We start from the raw sequence: 24,374 nt of genomic DNA on the forward strand, positions 1-24,374 counted from the left end.
CATCCTTGGTGTTTAGCTTTTTATTTATTTATTTTTTACATGTGAGGACATCAGTGAACTACGCTATGATCATAAAAACGTCCTCGAAAATTTCAGTGACTGTCACAAAAGCCCCTTAATGATAAACGTTGGTAACTGAAAACGCGAGTCCCTGAACCCTGAACCAAGGCTCCGATCCCCAGACAGTGCTGCCATCAGTAAGGCAGTTAGACCGAGAACGGGCGGAGTTCATGGTTAGCTCCCTCGCTCTTCCTGTTCTTAGCCGTCCTCCAGAGCACCCTTGAAAATAGTGGTTTTATTAATAGCATCTTAAATAAGGAAATCAGTGACTTAAGGATATTTTGAAACTGCAATAAATAAGAACATTCTTGCACAGGACAGTCCACACGGGCGCCCGTTGCTCGGTGCCGAGGCCGCGTGTCCTCCTCTTGCAGCCTCAGTTGCAAGTGCACACCATTCCGGGCGCTTGGTCCACATGAGTCTGTTAGCAGCTTTACTTTTCACGGGAAAACTTTATATTTGATACTTTTGAATAGCTAATAACTTGAAATATGAAAATCAGTGTATCTTGCACTATACTGTCTATTGAGAATATATAATGATTTTTTTTTTTTTACCTTTACTTTATTTTATTCTCTTCTCTTTTGCCCAAAAAGCCTTGCTTAAGAAGGGCTGTTTGTCCTATGCCATTAATTTTATGTAATATAATTATGTATCTAAGACAAACATCATAAAGTGTTTCGAGAGAGAGAGAGGGAGAGAGAGGGAGGCGGGGAGGAAGGTGACTCGGCCTTTCGGTCACTGCTGTGCGAGTTACCCTAACAAGATTGATAAGCTACACATGACTGTCAAAAGTCCACCAGTAAACATGAAACCTGCCCTTGAAAAATGACGATTACTAAATCAATAATGACTTGCTGCAACACCAAAAGCATAACTCCAAGCAATTTTGTGCCTGGAATTATAGTATTTTCGTGGCCACTATTGGCAGAGTAAGAATTCTTTAACTTGAAGTGGTCTGTGACTCTAATGGTAAGACATTTCCTGTATTAAATTTAGGATAACTTCTAATAATGCAATCTGCTTCTCTCAGGATATCACATGCTTGTAGGCTTCAATCACCTCCTGGCATAGCTACTGTCAACACCACACCTGGCCACTTGTTATTGATTGTTATTGAGGAATCTCTGACAGCTGAATGGGAGTGTTCATTGCAGCTGTGCCGTGAACTGACTCAAACCAGCCCTGTGATATCTCGTGAGAAGCTACATTGTTGGATCTTACCTTAAAATTACAGTAAATTACAACACTACAACTCCTGCACCCCAAGGAGAGTTCACATGAATAATCCCAAGTTCTGTCCAGTGTTGAGTGAGCTAAGAAGACAATTTATTATTATTATTATTATTATTATTATTATTATTATTATTATTATTATTATTTATATAGATCACCCTACCCTGTCAAAATATGTAACAAAAATACAAAAATATAGCCATATATAAAATATATATATATATATATATGTTTTTATTCATTATAAAGAAAAGATCATTTTATCTTGAAAAGAAGTGCCTCTCTCATAAAGTAATAGGCTATGAAGGCATCCAGCAATAACTAACTACATGTTATATCACAGCCATTCACAATGCATTGTAAACGAGTGCTGTACTCAATCCAGTGTTGGTGCAGGGCAGGCAGCTCCACCCATCCTGGACCTCAGCAAGTGGAGTAGGGTGGCCAGTTCCTTTCCCAACTGCCTTTTTTAATCCATCTCAACTGCTCAGTACCCGTTCTAAGGCTGGCTAAACCTAGGCATGGGCAGTTGTCCCAGAAATACTCCAGATCTGACCAGGATTCAAACCTTGGACTTCTTGCATTGTTGTCAGACATGCTACTGCCTGAGCTGCCACACTCCCCTTCAAACTTAATGAACATAATTACTGTACAATATTATACTTTCATTAACCATTCAATACTTGTCCTTGCTTAGCCCCTATATATATTTCACACCTCACAGTTCTGTTCTAGGTTTCCACTATGCCAATTAAATTAGGACAGAATCTTTCCTCTAGATGCATGTCATTGTCCCTCTGCACTTGCACCATAAATTCCAGATGACAACTTGAAAGGTGGAGTCATGCCCATAACTATTTCTTCTGCTTCCATCTGTAACACTTGCGCTTTATCGATTAGCAACATCTGTGAATGTGAAAAAATATATTACACAAATAACCTGATTCTTTTTCATCTTGAGGACACACAAGTAACCATATTTTCTTTATTAATTAAGATAAAGGTGAGAAGAGCCACTTTTATATAACTTGAGATACCTCAATGAAATCCTACTCTAATTATTATACTTTCCCCAGAAAAGAAATAACAAAATACCATGACATTCCTATACTAAATGTTGATGTGTCGATTTCTTACCTTAGCAGAATGAATTATCTGAAGAGCTGACACATATGAGAGATGGATCACTGCCTGCATTAGTCTCCTAGGCTCACATTTTGCTACATCCTGTAATGTCTTCAGTCCAGCTTTGTACATCAGTTTTGCTCGACCCTAGCAGAGAGGAGGAAAATGAGATATCATGTAGTGTCTACTTTTGCACACTATTCTTACCTGACCATATGTAGGAGGCACTGGCCAAGAGCAACAAATTTGTAGGAAAAAATATAAATAAATAAAAAAAAATAAAAAAAAATAAAATAAATAAAGGTCCACTAAGGTGCCAGTGTCCTAAAAGTAAAAAGCAATTTTGAATTTTAACTGTTCATCATAAACTGTAAAACAATGAGTGAATAGATTACAATGGCAAAGAAGAAAATATATGACGAGCAACACAAAGCTGAGACTTGAGAGGCTTACTTTCTTCACTCCTGGCAGGTCTAGCAGAGGCATTAGCTCTGCAGTACAACATCCTGACAACATTTGAGTGATGTTGACTAGAAGATCTCTAAAGGCCCACAGCTGCTCCAGCTCCTGTAAGTTAAAGTTTTTTTATGAGATGTGTATTTAAGGTATTCAGACAATATGAAAAATGTAAAGTTTGTTGTGCTACCAAGGAGGAAAATAAAGGCAAAATTAATAAAATTAATTATTCATATTTACCTGCTTTTCATTTAACCTTGCATTGTGGAACTGATTAACTAAAATACCCTTCTAGTGATAAAGTACTACTGCTTTCAGACCCTGATGCAGAGACCCAGGTATGCTTGTATAACTGGCTAAGGCAAAGCTAGTTAGTGAGATTCTGTCCTCTCTATGTTGAAACCTTGGGACTAGAATGCCTGTAATATAGCCTCAAGGAATCCTTGTGTGTGTGTGTGTGTGTGTGTGTGTGTGTGTGTGTGTGTGTGTGTGTGTGTGTGTGTGTGTGTGTGTGTGTGTGTGTGTGTGTGTGTGTGTGTGTGGGTGTCATGTCTCTACTATTCTTTTGTAGAAATATGTATCCATCACACACACACACACACACACACACACACACACACACACACCTCAAACATTCCCTAAATCTGAAAGTTATTACTGGTCCTATAAAGAGATAGAGAGCAGATCCTCACTGACTACCCTTACACATGGTTCTGATGAATAAGCACACCTGGGTCTCTTCATGTCAAGATCTGGTTGACCTCAGCTAATGTAACAAAAGTGTAATATAATGGGGAAAACAAACTACAAGGTTTACAGGTGGTGATAATCAACATTCATGCATTATCAGTCAGCAATATGACAGGTGTATATAATCAGCAAGGACATAACAGAACTGTAACTGGTGAGGAATAAAATAACTTACTGCACAGAAGTGTGAGACACAGCAAGCAAATGACGTGGTGGCATTGAGCAGCTGTTGCAGTTCCCCACGTTCACAGCCAAGCTGCACACTTGCCTCCCACATTCCCTGCTTGCACCAAGTTATGTGAAGTTTCATGGCACAATAAAACCTCTTCAATACTTCTTCCTTGACAGCCTGAAAGTTGCATGTTTAATCAAGTTCCTTCTTCAAAGCTGTTCATTCTTCTTCCTCAGTAACAAGTAGTAAATGGGAAATGCATGTTCTGTGTAAAACATAATGAATTAATTAATATACAAAAGGACAGCCACTAAGCTTTGTCCTCTAAGATCACTATTCATGAATAATACATATATTGTCTTTCTTTCCATGCGGGAACTGTTTCCAAGCAGGAGGTGGCTGGTCTTATTCTTGTAGTGTATTTGGAGGTTAATTATTCTTTCCAGGTCAGTGAGCTTCATGTTTCTTTTCACTATTTGTGTAATGATCCTCTCTTCTTTGTATGCAGTAGAGAAGAAGACACAGTAAAATATACTGCATGCAGAGAATAGAGGATCATCACACAAACAGTGAAAAGAAACATGAAGCCCACTGACCTGTAAAGAAAAATTAACCTCCAAATACACTAGAAGAACAAGACTAACCACCTCAGAAACAGTCCCTGCATGGAGAGACAACTCAGAAGTCCTATGTCACATATAGGTTCATTTGCAAATTAAGAAACTGTGAAGCCCTCCCTTCATCCTACATCGGCATGATGACAAAAAAGCTGTCTCTACGCCTCACCTGCCACCTAACATCTGGAGCCCCAAAGAAACACAGCAGCAACACAACATCAAGATCACAAGACAATGACTAGAAGAGAATACCAAAATTGTGGACATGTGCACAGATGCAAGGTGCCTTGCAATACTAGAAGCCTTGTACATCAAAGAATTCAGTCTTGAACTCAATGTAAAAGCTGATGACCTTCAAGCTCTGCCAAGCATAAAAAGAAACAACCAATCACAGCCAACGCATAACAAGTCCAGCAGCAGTGAGCAGGCAGCCAATCAGTGATGCTTGCAAGCCAAGGTGACCCCACAGGCCACTGAATAAATACTGGGCCACACAGCAACTCCAGCCATTCCCACCTCAGCTACAACACGCTACTGAAGAAGGGTTAAGAAACCCAAAATTGTGATCTAGCGAAAAGGGCAATCATAAGATATAAAGAAAATATCTTAAAGAAGCTATTAAATGCTAAATTAGCCATCACACTTAACAAAACACACACACACACACACACACACACACACACACACACACACACACACACACACACACACACACACACACATATATATATATATATATATATATATATATATATATATATATATATATATATATATATATATATATATATATATATATATATATATATATATATATATATATATATATATAAGAGCCAAGAAGACTATCACATACTCCAGATGGAAATAGACAGATATATTTGGCAATATCAAAAAAAGACTATAAGAGGAAATACCAATCTAAGCTCCTTACTTACTTTTATCTTCTTTCCTGACATCATACGTGCAATAGTGCCTTCATTTATACGAAGAGTATTGGCCAGTTTTAGCTCTTCTTTCCCAAGCAGGGAGTGCTGGGTGTAAGAAAAAATGTTTGTTTAGAATTCCCTCTCACTCTAAAACAATCTCTATTGCATTTAATAATGTAGTGTTACATAAGGGCTCAGGTTGAAAACTTGGTCCTCAGGAAGGAGGTGACCAGCAGGCAACTCCAGTAGGGATGCGTGAATGTCATCATTGCAGGTTAACACAAGAATGACCACCAAGAAATCCTTCACAAGCATTGCTGACAAGGGAAATTTTGAAAAGTAATAGTAATTAATAATAACAGGTATATGATTGAAACTGAAAATAATCTTGAAGGTGAAAGATGACTTGGTGATCCTCCATGAAGGGACTGTATTGGCAATGACCCCTCCAGCTGCTGCTAGCTAGAGGTTGGCTGACCAAGCTTTTCTCTAGGTACTAGCTTAGACTCTGTGATATACTTCACTCACAGAGCTCTGAATAGTACCAAAATACTTAAATACAGTATTTCATGCCATTAATTCTTTAAACATACCTAAAAGAGTAAACTTCAAAAGTCAATGTCAGTGAAAGAGAAAACAGATTCATTTATGCAACGAAAAAATTACTGATTCATGTGTCCAATTCTTGCTTCAAAACAAACAAAAATCTAACTGCATTATATTTCACTGAACAATCTATCTGAACAACAGTGTTAAAAAAAATATTCCGAGGTCTGCAGTGCATCCTTCCCTAACCAACTTTGTGAAATAAACTTGTGAAATGAACTATCTAGTATTGGGAGTGTTGGTGGTGGTATTAATGAAGATGAAAATCAAATTGACTTAAGCACAGGGTTGTGTGAAAACCTAAAATGCAAAGTTAATTCATCCAATTCATTTAATCATATCTTGTAAAGGAATTAACTAATCAAAACAAAACTTGGTTAAAATACAAGATCAGGAATGTGCAGATATACTTACAGCCTTGTCAAACACACTTGGGTTCATCTTCACTGTCCGCACATTCTCATAGGGAATGACGAGGTACATCAGGTGCAGGTACGTGTTTACTGACAGCCTTTCCCGAGCCTCAAGGAGGTCACTGTACAGCTCCTGGGCCACAGTGTACTTGACATTCCCTGAAAAGTTGTTCCAATAACTTATGTTTACTGTAGACTTGGACAGAGTTCATTTCAATGTGCAAGTTGGAGGATATAATGAATCCCAAACTGAAAAACTCGGGTCCATGACTGAACAGAATTTAATTTCCAAAAATGGGATAAGCTACTATTCAGGACACATCAATTTTATAATATCCTCAAGCTCCTTGATTCAGATTATATAATTTTAGCACATTATGATTAATTAGAATTCATTAAAATAACTTGTTCCAAAGAGTTCCTCATATGCTACTTGCTCTTAGGTCATACATGTCAATACATACCCTAGAATTATCAAGAACATAAAGAAACATTCATGTGATATGGTGATATACGCAAAGTATACATAGCTTTAATGCCTGCAAACAGCACGCGTTGAGAGAGAGAGGATGGGGAGAGAGAGGATGGGGAGGGTAATTCTAGTAGTCACTAATGTGCTAGAATATATAATACCCTGAACATGACACACTCAATGAAGCAATTCATGAAGGCAAGCACACCACTCAGGAACACAGCAGACTCACCCTTGATTGCAGCACGTCCCAGTTTGCTCACAGTAAGTGTGTCTCCGTCTTCTACAGGTCGGTTAAGCTTTTCAAAGACTTGTGGTGTGGATGCCTCTGATGATTTTTTGGGCAAATTCAACTTGCTATCCTCTGTAAAGGGATAAAATCATTACCAGCTGCCAATGTTGAGGTGCAACAAATAATACATATGGTTCCCTGCAGGTATCCCCCTTCCAGGAGGCGGCACTTTGCATCAGAAAAGCCTGCCAACACAATAATACCAATTGTGTATTTTCAGTATAACTATTGCCATATAAATAAAACCATTTATTTTTATCATTATGATGGGAGCCACCCATTATTATTATTATTATTATTATTATTATTATTATTATTATTATTATTATTATCATTATCATTATTATTACTATTATTAACAATGGCAAGGTCTGTACTGCATACATGTATGCACAAAGGGGACAAATACCCAATTAAGAAATATCAATAAAAAATGATGGAAGGTTATCCTACAAAATATACACTATTAAATATCAAATAACCATTTTATTCAGAGAGAGAGAGAGAGAGAGAGAGAGAGAGAGAGAGAGAGAGAGAGAGAGAGAGAGAGAGAGAGAGAGAGAGAGAGAGAGAGAGAGAGAGAGCACCTAAGCTTCAGGTTAAAATTAGGCTGTTCATAAAGTAAGCTCTACCTGCAGGCAGGGAGCTCTAAGCTTCATATTCGCCTTTACTTCATCATGAGCTGCTACCCAGGAGTAATACAGCCAGGTTGCTACTAATGTCATTGTAAGAATAATAAGAATGACCTTCCCCATTATAGGATGCAAAACTTCATGATAATCCCCAAATCATATCTACCCCCACACACACCCACATGCACACTTACAACCACCAGTGTATATGTACACTTACACCTACCCCTCCCCACACACACACACACACACACACACACACCTACACCTATACACCAACACACACACACACACACACACACACACACACACACACACACACACACACCTACACCCATACACACACACACACACACACACACACACACACACACACACACACACACACCCTAACAACCCACCCACCCATCCACCCACACATTCCCTAAAACTAATTTGAAATCCATCTTTGCCCTGGATTTCTGGAGCAGGAGAGACACAAAGAAGAATGTTATGTACTGTATGGAATATAATTCATAAACCATTAAATCAATTCACTTTACCATCCTATTCTAAAAATATGAACACTATTTCTGAGGAGGAGTTAACATAAGAATATAAGAACATAAGAAATAAGGGAAGCTGCAAGTTACAAATTACAAGCTTAGATCATCACATTGTTAAACACCAGGGTTGTGTCTTACCAGTAAGGGACTGTGCTGGACTGATTTCATCAATTTCTTGTTTAATACACACCAGCTCCATATCCCGCAGCTTTTCAACAATATCAACTACCTTGGATAAAAAAAAACTCAAACTCAGCTTTCATATTATCACTACATTATTTATCTATATATTATGATGAAAATCTCTGTGAAAGAAAGGTAGATGAGACAAGACAGCAAACTTTAGTCACCTTTTACATTAAGTAGGGCATAATGTGACAGTGCTCAAATCTTGCAGTGGAGTGCATAGCCAGGATGTTCCTCATTTAGCTTACTTAATTTGTAGAAACAGGCCCTCCCTCAGACAGACAGAAAGGAGTCAAAATGTATAGTTAAGAATTATGGTGTTAATGTGACTCCTTGGTAATTTAAAAAAAAAATACAAGAGTTGCAAGACTTTATGGAGTGTGTAAATGATTATGTATTTGGTGAGATTTATTTTCTACTCATTTTTTTTTTTTTTTTTTTTTTATGTAGGAGGGACACTGGTCATGGAGGGAAAAAAACCCACTGAGATGCCAGTCCCATAAAAGGGTCCAAAGCAGTAGCCAAAAATTGAATGATAACCTCTCTCTTGAAGGAATTCAAGTCATACGAAGGTGGAAATATAGAAACTGACAGGGAGTTCCAGAGTTTACCAGAGAAAAGGATGAATGATTGAAAATACTGGTTAACTCTTGCATTAGAGAGGTGGACAGAAAAGAAGAAAGTCTTGTGCAGCAAGGCCATGGGAGGAAGGGAGGCAGTTAGCAAGATCAGAAGACCAGTTAGCATGAAAATAGTGGTAGAAGACAGCTAGAGATGCAACATTGCAGCAATGAAAGAGGCTGAAGACAGTCAGTTAGAGGAGAGGAGTTCATGAGACGAAAAGCTTTTCATTCTGCCCTGTCTAGAAGAGCATTATGAGTGGAACCCCCCACAGACATGTGAAGCATACTCCATATATGGATAGATAAGGTCCTTGTACAGAGTTAGCAGCTAGGGGGGGTGAGAAAAACTGGCGGAGACATCTCAGAACGCCTAACTTCATAAAAGCTGTTTTAGCTAGAGATGAGATGTGAAGTTTCCAGTTCAGGTTATAAGTAAAAGACAGGCCGAGGATGTTCATTGTAGAAGAGGGGGACAGCTGAGTGTTATTGAAGAGGGGATAGTTGTCTGGAAGGTTGTGTCGAGTTTATAGATGGAAGAATTGAGTTTTTGAGGCATTGAACAATACCAACTTTACTCTGCCCCAATCAGAAATTTTAGAATGATTAAAAGTCAGGCATTCTGTGGCTTCCCTGCATGAAATGTTTACTTCCTGAAGTGTTGGATGTCTATGAAAAGACGTGGAAAAGTGCAGGGTGGTGTCATCAGCGTAGGAGTGGATAGGACAAGTTTGGCTTAGATCATTGATGAATAATAAGAGGGTGGGTGACAGGACAGAACCCTGAGGAACACCATTGTTAATAGATTTAGGAGAACAGTGATCATCTACCACAGCAGCAATAGAACAGTCAGAAAGGAAACCTGAGATGAAGTTACAGAGAGAAGGATAGAAGCTGTAGGAGGGTAGTTTGGAAATCAAAGCTTTGTAGGACTCTATCAAAAGCTTTTGATATATCCAAGGCAACAGGAAAAATTTCATCAAAATCTCTAAAAGAGGATGACCAAGACTCAGTAAGGAAAGCCAGATCACTAATAGAGTGGCCTTGATGGAACCCATACTGGCAATCAGATAGAAGGTTGTGAAGTGACAGATGTTTAAGAATCTTCCTGTTGAGGATAGATTCAAAAACATTAGATAGGCAGGAAATTAAAACAATAGGATGGTAGTTTGAGGAATTAGAACAGTCATCCTTTTTAGGAACAGGCTGAATGTAGGCAAACTTCCAGCAAGAAAGGTAGATGTTGACAGACAGTCACTTTACTGATTTAGATAAACACATGCAATATCAATGAAATGTACTCAAAGAGTGGCCAAAACCAGATTAAAGCTTACCATGGCTGAGACATCAACATTGAGGTTGAGAGCTTGAAGTGCCAGCAGGGAACGGCTTGCAAGGGCTTTCAATTCAGGAAGTGATACAGCCACACCCAGACCTACTGAGGAGAACAGCAGGGTAGCCAGGCCATGGTATTCATCCTCAGCCAGGGTGGAGACACATTTATCAACTGAAGACAGCAGCATCTTTCCTACCTGATGTATGGAAAACAAAGATTTACACTGAGTTCTCACAAGTTTTTGAAAACACATCTGTACATCACTATGGCACAGTTGTTTAATTCATAAAGACATAAATAAAGGTCACTGCCCATGACACATGAGGGTCACAACTGCTCAGCTTATCAACAACCACCCAAGAAAGCTGGTTTATCCCCTTTCCCTACACCCTTCCTGCCAAATGTAAGAATGTGGTTGCAATACTATGTAGGTGTTTTCTGGGGAGGAAATGATTGCTAAATTGGAGAATGCTGTTGCTATATGACAACTAAAGTCTAAGTGATTGGAACTGCCAAATCTGAGCACGTCAAATTCAAGTCTTTACTGTATTTCAGAACAAAGCTGTACAGCAGGATGGAAAAAAGGAGATATATGTGAAGTCTGTGACTAATAACAGGGTGCTGCACATTGGTGCAGCAGGACAGAAAAAAGTAAACATATCTAGTTTGATCCAGTCATGTCAATTCACATTTATTCATATTATTCAAAATGAAAAAGTTCCTAAAGGAGACTTTGCTCAGGATAATTTAAGCTTGAACCTTAACAATAAATATTTCTTGATGCAAAACTTAAAACTTGCCTGGTTTAAGTTCTGTTTCTCAATGATGAGAAAGCTCTCTCCTGCTGAACTTAAGCCGGCCCGTCCAGCTCTGCCAACCATTTGCTTGTACTTTGCCTGAGTGAGGAAGACCCGACCAGTATACGGAGAACGAATTATGACCTGGAATGGTAAAAATAATGACAGTCTGGACTCTTTACAAGGAAAATAAAAGGAAAACATATCAGAAAGAAGTTTACTAAAGAAACAGATACAACATCCTAGCCTTTGAAAACTACTAACTACTAAACGACAACTCTGGAAACATGCTTCACATTTTCCTATCACTCTCTTTCTTCACGACAAAGGTAAAGAGTATTTCTTAATATACCACCACTTTATACCTCCAGAATACCAACCAAACAGACCCACCCCATGTCTCCTCAAATGATGTAGCACACAGATCCTACAATAACATAAACTAACACATGTGGAACTATAAGGCATTAGTTCCCAGACCTGAACACCATTCTAAACATGATCTTCAGCAAGGGAGTGAATGAAAAAGATGATCCTAAAATAACATCTGATCTGACCTGAAGCTTTCACTTGACACTAATAACCTTGACTTAACCTTCTATCCATGAATTTTCTTATCATCTTAAGACAGTGGTAGGCAGGATTTAGAAATCTCAGATACCTATTACTATTTATAATACAAAGAAAAAAAGGAATCATGTATATAAAAGACTCCTCCTCATGTACATACAACAGTTATGTCTCACCCTTCTGGCTGGCAGGTTGATCCCAGCTGCCAGTGTAGAGGTGCAACAAATAATGCAGATGGTCCCCTGAAGGTACGCCTCCTCCAGGAGATGACGCTCTGCATCAGTCAGGCCTGCCAACACAACATTAGCAGCAAAGGCAGGGTCTGTACTGTATGTATACATGCACAAAGGGGGCACATACTTCAGTTAAAAATATGGATAAAAAGGTAAGAAATACAAGACCGCTACAATATACTACAAGATTATGACAGCCTCTCCTACAAAACATCCACTGGTAAGTAATGCTGACTACTTATTTTGAGAGAGAGAGAGAGAGAGAGAGAGAGAGAGAGAGAGAGAGAGAGAGAGAGAGAGAGAGAGAGAGAGAGAGAGAGAGAGAGAGAGAGCAGTGGCGGCTCGTGACTGTTACTGATGGGGGGGCTGTCTCACATTCAGACAAATAAAATCTTAAATGCTTTTATTGTTATTGTTTAACATACCATTGATTGATAGATTATAAAGATATATAGATAATTATTTAATTCTTTAGGTCTTATCCTAACAGTAAATGCTTGACTTCCTTAGTGCTGGCTTAGGCTATTTGAAAAGGAAGTCCATTCTCCTGTTCCCGTTTTGTCCAAACAGATCAATAAATTGAAAATTGAAAAATTGAGTTCTTTCAATGCAGAAACCGTCTTTGCTTCTTGTGCCATTTTGCAAAATACTGCTAGGCCTACCTGGGAAAAGAAAAAAAACCTATTTTATACGATGTTTCTGTGATTTTACACCATCTATGATAATCAAGACTGAGCACAAGCCATCACTGATCAATAATATTTTAAAATCATCCCTGACAAACTGAAAAACACGATCGAAAATAAGACCGACACAAGAACACTCACCGAGCCACAACAACGGCCGAGACAAGACTGCGCTGGACGCAGTCCACACCAGCGTTTTCAGATTGTTTTGGTCATATTATCGTACTACACAGGTTGAAATTATTGTACTTCTGGTAAAGTTATCGTACATATGTAATTATTCCAAATATTATGCAAAACTGCCACTTTCCAAATACAGCAGAATTTGTTTTATATATATATATATATATATATATATATATATATATATATATATATATAGAGAGAGAGAGAGAGAGAGAGAGAGAGAGAGAGAGAGAGAGAGAGAGAGAGAGAGAGAGAGAGAGAGAGAGAGAGAGAGAGAGAGCATATGTACAACGAAAGACAAGGCAACACACACACACACACACACACACACACACACAATGCATAAGCATATGTACAACGAAAGACAAGGCAACACACACACACACACACACACACACACACACACACACACACACACACACACACACACACACACACACACACACACACACACACACACACACACACACACAATGCATAAGCATATGTACAACGAAAGACAAGGCAACACACACACACACACACACACACACACACACACACACACACACACAATGCATAAGCATATGTACAACGAAAGACAAGGCAACACACACACACACACACACACACACACACACACACACACACACACACTGCATAAGCATATGTACAACGAAAGACAAGACAACCCACACACACACACACACACTGCATAATCATATGTACAACGAAAGACAAGACAAAACCCACACACACACACACACACACACACACACACACACTGCATAAGCATATGCACAACGAAAGACATGGCAACACACACACACACTGCATAAGCATATGTACAACGAAAGACAAGACAACACACACACACACACTGCATAAGCATATGTACAACGAAAGACAAGGCAACACACACACACACACACACACACACACACACACACACACACACTGCATAAGCGTATGTAAAACGAAAGACAAGGCAACACACACACACACACACACACACACACACACTGCATAAGCATCTGTACAACGAAAGACAAGGCAACACACACACACACACACACACACACACACACACACACTGCATAAGCATCTATACAACGAAAGACAAGGCAACACACACACACACACACACACACACACACACACACACCCTGCATAAGCATCTGTACAACGAAAGACAAGGCAACACACACACACACACACACACACACACACACACACACACACACACACACACACACACACACACACTGCATAAGCATCTGTACAATGTAAGACGAGGCAACACACACACACACACACACACACACTGCATCACCATCTGTACAACGAAAGATAAGGCAACACACACACACACACACACACTGCATAACAATCTGTAGAACGAAAGACAATGCAACACACACTGCATCACCATCTGTACAACGAAAAATAAGGCAACACACACACACCTTGAAATACCTTGAAAAAAAAAAAAAAAAAAAAAAACACTGAATATTTACTGGGAGGGACTGGAAGGGAGTCAGGGAAGGTACCAATCTGATGACGTCACGGCTGGGGTTGATGACGTCACAGAGAACGTTATTTACGTACGTACGTATATCATTTTGAAAATGACCCCTCTAAAAAACGCAGCTAGACAGGAATGCTTTATAAATTCAGACTTGCTACACATTTTAACAAATGCCAAAAATAACAACACATTTCAAAACGCAGTAGTATTAAAGATATTTAAAAAGAAGTATCTGGAAACTGTTAGAACCTTCACCCCATTTAAAATCGTTCAAATGTCCACCCATTCTGGCTTAAACATAACGGAAAATACTTTAAAAAATCTGAACTATTTTCTAAAACCATTTAAAGTGAGCTACAAGCACAAATAAAAAATCTACCGAAAAAAAAATTCAATATTATTGGAAGTTGAACACGAATAAAAACAAGTGTACGGTGCACGCATTTCACTGAGCGGGACGGCAACACACTAAAAAAAGCACCAACTATTTTTTAAAACGAATAAGAACCTAGTACAGGCTGAAATAAAAAATTTAGTTTTGGGACCGTAAAAAAAAAAACGCCGAAAACGGCCTCTTATTTACACAAAAACAACGCCAAAATCACCACTTTTCACGCAACACACGCACTCAAATAACTTAAAAAACAACTAAATATTTTTACAAACTATAAAATCTTAGCTACAAGCCGAAATAAAATACTTAGGAAATAAAAAAAAAATATTGGAACCGGAGGGGGCTGGGGAGCCTTATCCAAGATGGCGGTGGGGGGCCAGTGGAGGGGACGACCAACCCTTCTCACTCATTTAAACCCTTGCCAAACTTAAACTAAGTAAATGCAGGTATATCTAACGAGCGGATATTCAAGCTTAGTCATGTGGCTCCGCTTTGCGACAGTATTGGTTTAAAACACTCACAAATAAGATAGATTATGGCTGATTAATAGAGACGAGCCAGATTGTTTACATTTTCATTAAGTTAAATTTTACGGTTTTTAGTAACGAGACGAGGCTGACACAGGGATATATTGTGCTGGAGGTTAGATGAGATGCGTTAAAATGAGTTAAAACCGTGGATTGTTCAGTTATTCATTAAAGTTACGTTAAGTTACCTAAATTTATTTTAACACTTCCTGACCTTAATTCCCTGTGGTGGTGATGGTGGTGGTGGTGACCTATCTTCCTGCCTCCTCGTCACTATGGCTGGCTGTCTAGCACCTTCTCACAGCCAAACTTTTCTTTATTTTGCTTGTTTTCACCCACTGCTGCCTTCTGGTGTCCACTGCTAGAGCCCCAAGCCTTCCTCATTACCAACTAAAGAAGGTTTAACTCATGGGTAAGCCTTGGCAGCCACTGTGTAGGCGTGGTTACACACACACACACACACACACAAAAAAAGTCTGTCAGGCTGGGATGTGAAACAGACGCATACTAACACCACCCATATACGCTACACACTGACGTTAACTTTTCAGGCAGCACTCCACACTCGCCATTCCGCCCGGGAATCCTCCCCCCTCCATTTCTCCCCGCTTTCGTATCATTAAATAGTAAATAATTTCCGTACTTCCTCATTGTTTTGCAGTATTTTTTTTTCTTCATATAAACATGAGAATTGGTGTTTCCATGTGAATGATAGTCAAACATAAATAAATTAACATTATTTTCGTGAATCCTAGAAATCCACTGGGGGGGGGGGGCTGCAGTCTCGCAGTCCCTATTGACGAGCCGCCAGAGAGAGAGAGAGAGAGAGAGAGAGAGAGAGAGAGAGAGAGAGAGAGAGAGAGAGAGAGAGAGAGAGAGAGAGAGAGAGCACCTAAGCTTCAGGTTATAATAAGGCTGTTCATAAAGTGAGCTCTACCTGCAGGCAGGGAGCTCTAACCTTCATATTCGCCTTTACCTCATCACGAGCTGGAGCACTAGTCACAGGAGTAAGGATATACAAAAAGAAAAAAGGACATTAACAATAATTCTTATAGCAGACCTGAATGATGATATGCAATTCCATAAGGGATGGTTTTCCTTAGTATAGGACATACGGATTGCCCTCCTTCCTCCTGCAAGGCGCTGAGTAAGGCTTTCTTCTTCTGGTAGGCAACCTGCAACAGACAATTAAATCAACTACAACAATTTGATTACGGAGATAATTAAATGGTGGGATTATGACAGGACACCTTACTGTCGAGAGAGAGAGAGAGAGAGAGAGAGAGAGAGAGAGAGAGAGAGAGAGAGAGAGAGAGAGAGAGAGAGAGAGAGAGAGAGAGAGAGAGAGAGAGAGAGAGAGAGAGAGAGAGAGAGAGAGAGAGAGAGAGAGAGAGAGAGAGAGAGACTGGTGAGGAAAATCATGGACAGATGTTGAGTCATGTCACCTACTTTGAAAAGAAAATTTTGGAGTTAGAAACCAGATCTCATGTTGTGAATGGCAGGTCAGCTCCAGTTAAAAATGCTGGTCAAGTTTACTCACAAAATTCTCCTTTGTCTGTTTTTTCACACACTCCATACATTAAATGCTCACAAATGCATGAAACTTCCTCATTCTTGAAGACAGACATGAGACAAATAGAGTAACAGCTTCATAATGCACTCACCTGTTTCAGCTTTTTAGGGAGTACTTTACATATATTCAATGCCTCATTCTCACTCCACAACTTGGTGGGACAAAACACAAGGCAGGAATGTTCAGGCACCATCTCTTCCACTAACACACCAATGTGATCTCTGCTCTGCAAGGGAAAAACCAAAACTCAATTACACAATTTATAAGAGAATATGATTACAAGGACTTACAATCCTACAATTTTAATGAAGGAATTGTTCAATACAATGCAGTGATAAAAATACATTTACTTGAATTTTACTACTTTAAATTAATCAAGCACCTTTTTCTTCTTTCTAATTTTGCTAGATGTGGAATATTTTGAGGAGTCTCCCAGCCATACATTCTTGCCTCTTGTGTAGGGAACACAGAAATATCCTAAAAATGACATACATAAGAAACAAATGCATTCAACAATATTCAAATTAGTGACAAGGCTCTGTCAGTATCTTGTTTCATGGCAAATAAAAAGCCCCTATGAGAAGATATTCCTTCCTTTATTTCACTCCAGTATACTTACCATAAAAATAATACATGGATATTATATTTAAAATTTTGCTGCAGATATGCACATATTGTTTGTGGTTGTCAACATATCAAATATACACTTGGATAATATAAATATACAAAAGTTCCTTTTTTACTAAATAAAGCTGACAATGTATACATTCTTTTTAGCAATCAAGTCATGCAAAAGGTCTGATTTGCTGAAATGGAAACAAACCACAACACTCACATTGAAGGTACATGTTCGGTTCTTGATAAACAGGTCAGTCTCTGTCTTTGCTTTTTTATTGACCTCACACAGCTGCTGTTCCATCTGTAACAATAAAAATATTATTCATCAGAACGAGCAGTTTAGTTTAGTCTCATCTAGTCTACTATGACACTTATTCCTGTAAGTTCTCTCAGGTTAGTGACTTACACAGTGGAATCTGTACCCCTCAATCCTGTACACTAGAATCTCTGCTGGCACACTTTGACACCTGTGAACTCAAGGGACTATGGCAGGTAGTCACTATGGACATCCAGATTAACTTAATTCCATATTAGATTTTTATGAAGCACAAGTGTACCAAAAACCTTATCTGTAAAACAACCAGTGAACCAAGACTGTTGATGGTCTGTTTGTGCTGTGGGCCATTGTTATGGAAAGTATTTGTGGCTTTGATACCTTATTATGGATCCTACACAGAAGTCAGGCAATGACACAATCACTCAGATCATTGAGATTTAAAAGGTAAGTGAAACAAAGAAAAGGCCAGGCAAAGGAAATATGAGAGCTGGTGTTGATGTCAATAGTGGAAGCGGTGTGTGCTGTTCAAGGAAGAAAACCATGGAAGAAATACCATCAAAGTAAGATCTGGTCCTCAGAGTTGCAAAAATATGCACTGGTGAACTCTTACATCACAACACATTTTCCAATGCTAACAGATCTTGTACCAACACAATTAGATCTCGTCTTAGGCTTTATCTACATTCTACTTTTCAATGAATTTTGCAGAATATAAACTGTCTTTAACAAGACCATCATGTGTTAAATGTATTACAGTACTTACTCCTACAATATAGAAGTTAAGGAAAAATTAAAAGCTTATGATGCAGCCATACAGCAACACTCCATCCCAATAAGGTTGCACTACGCCCTTACCATAACATACTCAATGAGGTGGACTGGCCGGAAGTTATTTTCATATGTCTCGGCACCAAGGAACTCAGCTAGCTCATTAACATTGCCAACAGTAGCACTCATGCCCACCATCTGCACAGAGGCTGAAGAAACAATGGTAATGTTAGCCACAAAGATGTCAAGTAAAATAAATAAAAGTTACTCTTCTTGCCAGCAATGAATTCTATTTACAATTCAATATTTTTGAAACTTGTAACTCCTTTTATTCTTATATGTACAACTGTACCATTAGCATATATTTTCTTAAGGCTTAAAGAATTCCTCATCACTGCATCTGATAAATACCACAAAAGATAGACCCATTATAAGCCAAACATTCAGACAATCTAGAAACAAAGAGACAAGAAAAAACATGAAGGAAAACAAGAATTTCAATCCTCCCACTCAAACACAAAACAAAACCTTACGTGCAGCATATCGTAATATTGTCAGCAGGTTTTCTAGAGTAGCTCCTCGTCCCCCAGTCTCTCCTACCATGTGGACTTCATCAACTACAACCAGGCCAAGCTCCTTGATCCGATCTTCACTCAGGAGAGAGTTGACGAGCCCAGATGCCTTTTCTATTGTAGCTACATAAACTATTCGTCTGAAAAGAAATGAAGGTAGTAAAAAATTAAGGAGCACACCTGTCTTAACTTTAGTTGGTTTAGTAAGAGTTATACACCTTAAAGAATGTACTTACTTCTTCTTGTGCTTTATTGGAGGATATGATCCCCTACTGCTGGCATATTCTTCCACCAAAAAATCTAGCTCCACTCCAAAAGGTGCCAAGTCCCTTACCTGGGGATTTTGAAGGGAATACTTCACTGTTATGACCAGGTACCATCTGCTGGCCTATAAGTATAAGGTATGATCCCTGTTTTATAAAGAAAAATGGGATCAAACATCTCATCATGATACCCCTGCAAATATTGTGCTGATTTTCACAGTGCAACATCTACATAGATATGCATTATCTTCAGAATAACCAAAAAGATATCTGCTGAAGTATAACAGTGACAACTGGTTAACAGGAGATAACAAAAGAAAACATGTCCATATAAACAAAACCCCAAACCACTAACACAATACTGAGAATACAAAAACACAGGCATAGAATACATGTCTACATTTTCCCTGTAAGTTGAAGGAAGGGAATGGTAACCTCCCTTCATACACCTGAGACAGGACACTGAGTGGGAAATGAGATGAAATTTTTCCTAAACCTTAAAAATTAAATGCATATTGATATGCACAGTTATGGACATTGTATGATTGAGTGAAATAAGGAAAGGGAAGATGAATCAGTTTGAAGGTGTGACTGGAAATGCATTATATGAGAAGTGGGCTATTCATGGGTGGAACAGTCACTCAACAACATGGCTTGGTCCAGAAGTAGAAGTGTTCAGTGTAACAGTTCAAGTGCAGTAAGACACAAGAACTGAAGGAGCATTACTCACCTTTTCCTGCACTAGTGCCACATAAGGCAAGATAAACAAGGCATTGTGATTTTTGAGTAGCAGTTGTTGCCATATCAACACCTCAGCTACAAGGGTCTTTCCTCCACTGGTAGGCATGGAGATGAGCAGATTGAAACCTGTCCCTCCCTTAATAATGCAATCCTCCTGCCACTCTGAAACATATTGTTCACTACTGAATATGGAGAAGATTGTATTTTCCTGATACAAAACACTTGTAGTCCAATATCCCACATTTCCTATTTCTTAAACCTCTTTTTACTTCCATAGACACTTTTCTACTTCACATAAAGCTTACAAAGGCATATGAAATAATATATATATATATATATATATATATATATATATATATATATATATATATATATATATATATATATATATATATATATATATATATATATATATATATATATATATATGCAAGACAGCACAACAAAATCACATTTGGAGTTACCATAAAGCTTGGTAATCCCCCGATGGATCTTGAGTAGCTCCAGAACATGGGAACTGAGACCAAAGAAGGGCCCTAGATTGAAGGCCTGGTTCGAGCTGCAGGCACACTCCTCTAAGGCAGCCACCATCTCCTCTTTACGACGCTCAACCTCACACTTGAATTGTTCTATGAAGAGTGGCGGTGTTAAAAATTCAGACAAGACTGAAAATTGACTATAACTTGCACATCATCTCTACAATCTGTCAAGTTTATTACTAATATTGTTCCTTCATGGATAAATGAAATGAATGTACATGTTAACTTTCATTTAGATGGAGGATGGTGAAAATCAGTAAGACATTCATCTCATTTAGGAATAACGAAGCTGAGAGGCTCTACACACACACACACACACACACACACACACACACACACATACAACAAACTGCACCAATAACAAAGTAAGAGATGGAAGGATGAGAGATTTAACAACTTTAGAATTACATCTATATTATTTACGAACTCTTTTCCTAACTCACCTCCTTCACGCCTGAAATTTCTCTGAATCCGAGTAACCAGGGGCTGGGAGGAGAGGGTGCTGGAAAGGCTTGCCTGTGTAGGGAGGATGCTTCCTTGGGATTCATAAGTCTTGATTGGGGATGGTTCTTCAAAAAGCTCTGGTGACAATGGTGGTGCTGGTGCAATGCTGGACTGGTCATCTGTGGCACTCAGCTGGTCAAGTTTCTCAAAATTCATATGATTAATAAAAGAATCATCCTTGATTAATAAAGAACTTTCGTTGTTACTGTCATTAACAGCACACTTCCGAGAGCTGATGGACTGTTCTTGCTTCATTGGTTTCTCAGGAGTAAGTTTGAATTTCCTTATTTTCTTAACCTTGCGGCACAACAGAGGGGAACTTGTGAGAAAAGGAGAGCAGTTTTCTTCATTGCCTTGCACACCTTCCCATTTGTTAACTCTGTCCACACTTGGAGAGCAGAGTCCTTCACTAACTCTCTTGCCTGTATCATTCATCTTGACACACCTGTAAAGACACCATATGTTGCACACTCTACAATAAAAAACAACTTTCTAATACAATCTTTATATAGCATTAACTCCTCCAATCTTGCACATTCTACATTCTGTTACAGGGAAAAAAGAGAGAGCATAAATTTGTTATACAGATTACTGATACAAGAGTAAATGTGCACAAAATGTAAGAAAATGCCTAACAAAGAATAGAAATGGTGTTGCTGATGAATCTTAAAGTTCAAAAGGTGTTGTTCATTGAATCAGCTACCAATAAAAGTTGGGGCTAAATAAATAAAAAATAAAAATAAATAAATATATACACGACTTGACTACAAATGACATTTACCACAAGGCTGTTGAAAGGATTCAGTGCAAGACAACAAAACTGGCATCAAGCTTGAAGGATCTCTCCTATGAAGAAAGGTTGAAGAAACTAGATCTACCAACATTGCCATATAGATCAAGAGGAGATATGGTGGAAACCTTTAAAATTGCCAATGGAGTGTACAACAGAGATGTATGCGAAGGTTTGTTTAAGATGCAGGAAGGATTGGGAACTCAAGGACATGGAAAGAAAATATTCAAGCAAAGAACAAAATTAGACATCAGAAAGTATTCCTTCTGTAATAGAGTAGTGAATAATTGGAACAGCCTCCCAGACAGTATAGTAAATGCTGAATCAGTTCTTGAGTTCGAAAGAAAGTTAGATAAAATATTGATAGATGAAGAACAAAGATTTGATTACACTGCAAAAATATGGAGCTTTGATCACAGGTTCGACCACATGACCACAAGATCCAGAATGTGTAATTCGGAGCTGGAGTCACAGGCTTGATCAGCCTCTTCCAGTAGTCTGTGAGTTTCAGTGAGATGAGCCAGGAGGAGCAGTAGACACCTGCCAAAACAGTAGTTACTCCCAGTGACGTCTCAAGCATTGGACTAGGAGGTACTGTGAACTTATCTATGACCCAGCTGTGACCTCCCTTATAATTTCCTTTTGTCTCACAGCCTGCCCTCAAAAGACAACTCTCTTCTTCCACACAACACTGCATGCACCTAACACAGGCACACCTTTCACCCAAAATTTAGAAATGGTAACTCCTCTACCAGCTTCGGAATCCTCCATCTGCGAACGGAAGATAGTACACTAAACCAGTCTCTATTGCAGTGACATTATTGTACCGCTAGACTGACTGGACTAGCTGGCTTTGACATTTCTGGGCCAATCCTCCCCTTGACCAGTCTTGGGTGAACATTGCTTGGAGAGGCCGGAGCAGGTAAATATTTTCTGCTAAGGTGGGGTGCGATGGGAGATCAGTGGAAACCTTTTACGGCCTCAGGAGCAGATATCTCCTCCATATTAATAGAAAAGGGACAAAGAGGATCTGGAAATGATGAATGCAAGTGTCGCGAGCTCAGGCTGTTAACAGAGCAGCAATACTCGATGTCACGAACATACAAAACAGCATACAAATCCCAGCATTGCCGTCCCTCAACACAACAAATACACCAGCAGGTCTATCTCCTCCCATACACCTTAATTTACCTGTTCCAATATAATTACATCCTCACCAGGTGCTATGACTGTCCCGTCCTTAGTTACACACACTGACTTGTTAATTACAGAAGGCTTAACGTCTTGTATTATAGATTTTTTCGGGGTGTTTTAAATCCTTCACGTCACAACTGCCATCTTGCTGAGGATTACGAGGCCAAAGGAACTATGAAAAATGAAAATAACTTTTGCACTGTACTTTGCTAACTTTGTGATATTATGTATACGAAAAATATTTTGCAAGAAAATATAGTCATGCTCAAACTTTTTTTTTTCCAGCTATAACATTCTCTCTCTCTCTCTCTCTCTCTCTCTCTCTCTCTCTCTCTCTCTCTCTCTCTCTCTCTCTCTGAAAATTTCGAGGGTTTCTCCCTTTTTCTGCCATATATTTCCAGTTCAAATGTCTTTTTTTTTTCAAAATCCTACAACCCTTCATGTCAATTTAGACTCCCAGTTTTTACATAGTCTGATTTTTCTTTTTTTCCTTTCTTTATCACAGTTGTCTAGTTCAATTATTCAATTAAAAAAAATTATTTTATAGTATTTCTTTGTCCTATTAAATTATCACAGGTCTTCTGTCCTTCCCACTTGTTCAACTCTTTTTGTCCCTCTCTATTCCAACATCATGTTATCCGGTTCTCTTTCTTCTGTTAACCAACTTCCTTTTCTTCTTCTATTCAATCATCATCTTATTCCAGCCTTCTTTTCCAAGTCTCTCAAGCCTCATGAGTTCTGATTTCCCCATCACTATTTTTCACATGCATACACTCCTGTCCGTATCTTGTGGCCTCTCCTGCAGTATATTCCACAATCTTATCCGTTCTTCACACTGCATGCCTTTTCCAGTACTAAATTTTCTTTCTACAAACTCCTACCAACTTTGTACTCGTAATAACTATACTTCTTTCACATAGAGTTGTAACAATCTTCTACTTTCACTTTTTTTTCCCTCTCCAGTTCCTTCTAGGCTGAATAAGGTTCTTCTCAAGGACCTGCTCTTCACACTCCAGCGCATCCATACTCAAACAATGGGCAAGTTAACAAATGCGAAAAGTTATTTAGTTAATGTAATAAAAAGTGCCCAGGTGTATATAATCATGAAGTGATATAGAAAGGGAGCAGGAGTAAGGTGATGTGAAAGTCTACTGAAGACTACTGACGTTTTCTGAGAACAAAGAAAAG

At 38.7% G+C, this 24,374-nt stretch overlaps 1 protein-coding gene across 3 annotated transcripts; it reads right to left on the reverse strand.

The window, feature by feature from the left end:
• On the reverse strand, positions 1-23,363 carry LOC135107373 (helicase POLQ-like). Of its 3 annotated transcripts, none has more exons than XM_064017139.1 (21): positions 23,210-23,363; positions 21,142-21,647; positions 20,624-20,788; positions 20,149-20,321; positions 19,392-19,489; positions 19,117-19,295; positions 18,671-18,792; positions 17,756-17,839; positions 17,012-17,146; positions 16,408-16,522; positions 11,991-12,103; positions 11,248-11,388; positions 10,446-10,643; positions 8,444-8,534; positions 7,069-7,200; positions 6,366-6,523; positions 5,355-5,450; positions 3,803-3,976; positions 2,875-2,988; positions 2,434-2,568; positions 1-2,202 (listed from the first exon to the last, which is right to left on the reverse strand). In XM_064017139.1, exons 2-21 carry the CDS (start codon positions 21,635-21,637, stop codon positions 2,083-2,085), a joined length of 3,039 nt encoding a protein of 1,012 aa, XP_063873209.1. In that variant the 5' UTR covers positions 21,638-21,647; positions 23,210-23,363; the 3' UTR covers positions 1-2,082. The 3 variants fall into 3 exon arrangements, with proteins under 3 accessions (XP_063873209.1, XP_063873211.1, XP_063873210.1); XM_064017141.1 differs by having other exon boundaries at positions 10,446-10,639; positions 11,244-11,388; XM_064017140.1 differs by having other exon boundaries at positions 23,184-23,343.
• Between the last annotated feature and the right edge of the window lie 1,011 nt (positions 23,364-24,374).

The sequence above is a fragment of the Scylla paramamosain genome, chromosome 15 (genome assembly GCF_035594125.1).
Source record: "Scylla paramamosain isolate STU-SP2022 chromosome 15, ASM3559412v1, whole genome shotgun sequence".
Taxonomy (NCBI): domain Eukaryota; kingdom Metazoa; phylum Arthropoda; class Malacostraca; order Decapoda; family Portunidae; genus Scylla; species Scylla paramamosain.

Excerpts from the sequence above, each read along its gene's own strand:
- LOC135107373 (XM_064017139.1), bottom strand. The coding sequence starts at position 21,637 with ATGAATGATACAGGCAAGAGAGTTAGTGAAGGACTCTGCTCTCCAAGT. Across the intron at positions 20,789-21,141 it reads AAATTTCAGGCGTGAAGGAG|AACAATTCAAGTGTGAGGTT; the intron begins GTGAGTTAGGAA and ends CACTCTTCATAG. Across the intron at positions 18,793-19,116 it reads AATATTACGATATGCTGCAC|CCTCTGTGCAGATGGTGGGC; the intron begins GTAAGGTTTTGT and ends TTGTTTCTTCAG.